This window comes from Olea europaea, chromosome 7 (assembly GCF_002742605.1).
Source record: "Olea europaea var. sylvestris chromosome 7, O_europaea_v1, whole genome shotgun sequence".
NCBI lineage: Eukaryota > Viridiplantae > Streptophyta > Magnoliopsida > Lamiales > Oleaceae > Olea > Olea europaea.
The window spans coordinates 24,910,141-24,915,293 of NC_036243.1; the positions used below are offsets into that span (position 1 = coordinate 24,910,141).

Genomic DNA, 5,153 nt, shown 5'->3' on the forward strand with positions numbered 1-5,153 from the left:
GCCTGTTTCTTCAATTTTTTTTGTTGGTTTTTTTTTCTTTTTGTATTTAAAAAAGTTCAATGACCTTTTTGGACCTTTGGCAAAGTTTAGTAACCATTTGGGTTATTAACTCCTATATTTATTACTAATTTGTAATTTTTTGAAATTTTGGGGTATTAATTGCAATTAATTCTTTTGTTTTCTATTCTATTCTTTCTCTTTTATTTGAATAGAGGGCAAAATCGTCAAAAAACAGTGAAAATGACCTTCAGCGCAAGAAAGGTGGTAAATAAGGGCAAAAATGTCAAAAAATGAAGGGTAGGGACGTTTTCCACAATAACCTCGAAAGGTAAGGATGTTTTGCGCCAATTACCCTTAGTTGAATCCAATATTGTATTATTTTATTATTTTTATATATTATGCATGGCCCACGAGACAAAGGTGGATTAAGTATTGGAAACTAGAAAATAAGAAAATGTCAATTGAAAAGAGGGTCTGAAACTAGCGTGGCAACCCTTTAGACAGACACCCCAAATTATAATCTAATTATAAAATAATTAATCCAAAATCAACCTGAAAGAACACAAAAAATGTGTGCGTTGGGTGTTTCATAGGATCACCATTTGTCCTACAAATATTTCAAAGGTCAGAAATGGCAACGTGGAAATAATCAATGCTTTGTTTGCCCTAGCCAGACGTTAATTTTTAATTGGTGAATTTTTTATTTTTTTTGGTCGTATAATCTTCGAATTTATTAACCCCTGTTTGGTACAAATTAAAATATAGATTTAAATTTAACTCAAATTTAATAATTAATTTTAACCATGTATTTTATGAATCCCACAATTTTTCAACCACACATTTCATCGACTTGTATCAAAATTTACTAAAAATCTAGTTTTAATTTCCACCAAAATAGAGGCTAAATATTGAAATCAATCATACTATTAATACAAGAATTCTAATTTCTAGAATATCATCGATGACTCAGTAAGATTAAAATTTTTTGTACGAGTTTTTTGAATAAGGTACTCATATTCTATTGGTGAATAGTCAATCATTTTTTATTTTATTATCATAAGTAAATTTAAAATGCATATAAGGGACCATTCAAGAAATTTCAATAGCAACATACTTTTAATTTTCTTAGACTATTATTAATAAATGTATATGTGATTGTCGTGTTTAATGACGGGTTGAGAAAAGTACAAGAGGAAGAATTTAGATTAATGACGACTTTGAAATCCATGATTAGACTTGAATTCGATCATTTCTCGAAGTTAAAGACATGTTTTAACTATCTAATGAACTCTCCACACAAATCTCTAACAAATGGCTAAATCACAATAAAATATTCAAGTGTCAACAGACGTTCCAATTGTAAATTTTTTCATAGTTGATAATTTAATCTTGACGTAGACTAAAATTATAAAATTTATTTGATTACGATAGATTATGTATTTTTATATAGTTAATGTGCATTACGTAGATGGGGAAGAAAAAAGAAAAAGTGATAAAAAAAAAAAATAAATAAATAAAAGAAAGCAAAGTCACGCAGCATTTCGTGATTCCTCACGGCTCTCTAGTCCACTTGTATAAGAATAATATAGACACCCACTCTCATATTCTTTTTTTTTTTTTTTTAATTTTTTTTCTGGATAATAAATAATGAACGGAAGATAATTGTAACATCTGGAAATAGTGGAGGAAGAGAAATGTCGACTTAAAATAGTTTTTTGGGGGGGTGTTGTGGGGGGGGGGGGGGGGGGGGGTGTTGCGTGTCCCCCAAGCATATCCACCATTTTAGACCACCCATTTTCATATATAGATAAATTAATTAAATGGCTATTAAAAATCAATGTCTTAATCGTAATGCAACAAATCTTCCACCCCAGTTTTAATCAAAGTCCCTACTAGAAGAAAGGAACATAGATGATAGCCATTTGAACCAATTTGGAAGTTTTCAGAGTTCTTTATTACGTGTTGAGTTGTATATTGCTTAATTCTCGTCCCACTATCGATGGTTACTCTGGACTGAAAATATCCCACCTTTTCAATTTGCTAAGATTCAAGAATAATGTTGTTCATCACCGTCCAGGTATAATGGAGAGCACACTCCATAATTGGTGATCAACAGCGTATATATATATATTTTTTTAATAGTAACGATCAAATGTGGAGCTTGGACTCTAGACTCTTGCTGCTAATGCAAATATCTCAGGAATCGAAGTTGGGACCTCTCTACCGCCTATGTCTATCTACTGTCAAGTATGCTCCTGAAGTAGTCGTAGAAGCTAAAATGCTAGAGAAAAAAAAAAAAAAAAAGATTCGCTGTCGAACTTATTGCAATTCCAAAAGCTCGGATCAAATCAGTATCCGATTCCAGGAAGTGAACGTTCATGTCAAGAAAAACAAGAACTTATTTGAATGTTGACATTTAAATTGGTGTTTATTATCAATGCTAACAAACAGCATTATACATACGAAAAAATTCAATAGCACGAATATCGAAACAATATTATTATAAAAGGATTATTCACAACTGCTAAAGGTTTTAACAAACCTTTGCTTTATCTTTTCACCAGAGTAGAAGCACAGTACAAGGCGTGTGTATATATGTACACAAAAAAAGTGGAAACTAAAACCCCAACTATATATTTATCATCCTATACATCTTTCATCTAGGAAATGTACTCACACTAACATATTATGTAACAAAGAGTATCAATTAAACCATTATTTTTGAAATCTATACTTAGATAATGATTTCGGGATATTAGAAAGGGGCACGATGAGGAATGCCTTTTCTTCTATGACGATTGAACAAAGGAGGTGTATCAGGGGACATACCGTTCACATTCTCGTCTCCCGAACTAATCGAACCCGATGAAAATGCAATTTTCTTTGGAGTTGATGGCTCATCATCTGAATCCATCCCATCAAATGCTCCTCTCTTGTGTGAAAATGTGAGCTCCGAGTCGCCTCTTCTAATGCCATTCAACTGGTCATATCACATAATCGAGACCAATTAGACTATCAGAGTGACGAAAAAGAATCCATCCCTACTCTGAATATTACAATTTACCTTGCAACCCAGGGAACAGAACCGGAAGGAGTCCGGGAGGCTACGTGCACAGATTTCACAAGTGTATGTAACTCCCTTTCCGGGCTTTGGCTGCGGTCTCTCATTCAAGAACACGATTTTCGCACTATTTATAATGTAGGGCTGTATGCAAGAAATGTCTATGTGCTTCTGAATTTCGTTAATCCTTACCACATTATGATATGAAGATCTCCTTATCTACAATTTCATGATTCATAATGCAATTAACAAAGCAATTCTATTATAAACAAGTTCAAGAATATGCGATTTTCGAATATAAGTGATGCAAAATGTCACCTGAACAAGGCGATGGCCCTGGTGATGGATCAAACAGTAAGAACAAAATGCATTTCCCATGCAATCCAAGCAATACATATTGCATTCACTTTTATTTGAATCCGAATGAAACGGACAGGGAAAGAAATAATCAGTTTTCAGCATTGGCTTCAACCATGGAGGACCCATTTCATTTCCCATTCTTGTTATTTTACTCACCTGCGAATCATCAAACAGTTCGTCTGCTAATGTTTTTGCCAACAAAAAGAATGAAAAACAATCTCTAATACACATATTCAAATCAAATAATTCCAAAAATGAATTGAAAAATCAATATGGATTAAAACCCTGTTCATCAAAAACACACTGAAAAATACCCTGAATTCTCTTCAAGTACCAAAGTCAAATCCCAAAAACTGAGGAGAATCTAGTTCAGTTGAAACCCAAACCACATTAGTAATCTTGTCTGGTATGAACAAAGCAAATAAGCCCATAAAAAGGGGAAAACACACAGACATAGAGGGGTTTGTCAATATGCAAGATAATCAAGAACTAATCAAATGAAACCCACCTCAAAAACCTGATCGAGATGGAAGTTTATTTCTTGCAAAAGAAGAAGAAGAAGGTGGAATAATGTGTGTGTTGTGTGTGTGTTATCTGCAAGTGAATGGGAGAAGGCGGGGTCTAAACGGTGAAAGGGTAAAGACTAGAAGGAAAATGACGGGGAGAAGATTTATAAGGCGGTCACAATATATACACATATTAATTTTAATATTTAAATTATTAAACTTTATAAATTAATAAATAATATGATCGTAAAATTAATGTATGGAGAAGGAAACGTGCCAAAGGGGCTTTAATTACACCGTCACTATATCTTCTCTAAGGATATATGAATGGGCATAAAAATAAAGAGAGTTTTTGGATTTTGTCTTTATTGTTTGTTTAATTAAATCTCCTACAAATTTTATCATACACTCTTCCCCACTCGTGGTTATTGTGGTCTCTCAAAGTTCACCGTTGATTAGTTGGCTATTTTTTTAGAAGTCGAAACGAACCTATTGATTAAAAATCACACATGAATGGTGCCAAAATCGAAGGATATGAGCAATCTAACTACGGATAGTTGAGAAAGTAGTAGTTAACTAACTAGATTTTGGGCCACTTTATTCTTAAGAATAAAGCGATACGAACTATATCCAATATCTTGAAGAAAATGTTCGCATCTAAGCAAACTAGAGCATTTGAAGACAAATTCTCACCGTATATAAACTATTGTACCACAACCAAAGCATCACCATCCACTTCACTTAATTGGAAGGAAGGTTCTTTACGAAAAGTAACGTCTCTCGAAGCACACAAGCTTCAACATTGAATGAGGAGAAGTAGCACAAGTATGTTTTAAGAATGAAGCCATAACAACAACCTCACGGTTAAGGATCTCCAAACATGTGAAGTTGAATAAGAGACAAACATCGAGAGGGAATGAAGTGCTCAGACATTATTTGCCAAAAAGATAGCTGACAATGATTGTTGAGATCAGAATAGCTACCAGACCTTTAGGAAGAATGTGTCAATAGATATTCCCTAACAGTGGACATACATTGTCTACATTGTAAAAAATTGATCTAACAAATAAACTCGACAATACACATGACATATTTATTACTTAATAATTGTTTCATTTTACCACACATAGTGATAGGACGTTGACCTAGGAGATCAATGTTACGTAAAAATAACTTCGAATAACATCTAACAGAATCAACAAATGACATATTAGTATGACAAATAC

At 33.1% G+C, this 5,153-nt stretch overlaps 1 protein-coding gene across 5 annotated transcripts; it reads right to left on the reverse strand.

Moving 5' to 3' along the window:
* Positions 1-2,475: 2,475 nt before the first annotated feature.
* On the reverse strand, positions 2,476-4,069 carry LOC111397551. Of its 5 annotated transcripts, XM_023024543.1 has the most exons (5): positions 3,930-4,069; positions 3,736-3,785; positions 3,380-3,577; positions 3,065-3,280; positions 2,476-2,980 (listed from the first exon to the last, which is right to left on the reverse strand). In XM_023024543.1, the coding sequence occupies exons 3-5, from the start codon at positions 3,557-3,559 to the stop codon at positions 2,756-2,758; spliced, it is 621 nt and encodes a 206-aa protein (XP_022880311.1). In that variant the 5' UTR covers positions 3,560-3,577; positions 3,736-3,785; positions 3,930-4,069; the 3' UTR covers positions 2,476-2,755. The 5 variants fall into 5 exon arrangements, with proteins under 5 accessions (XP_022880311.1, XP_022880309.1, XP_022880308.1 ...); XM_023024541.1 differs by lacking the exon at positions 3,736-3,785; XM_023024540.1 differs by having other exon boundaries at positions 3,380-3,785.
* Positions 4,070-5,153: the final 1,084 nt, after the last annotated feature.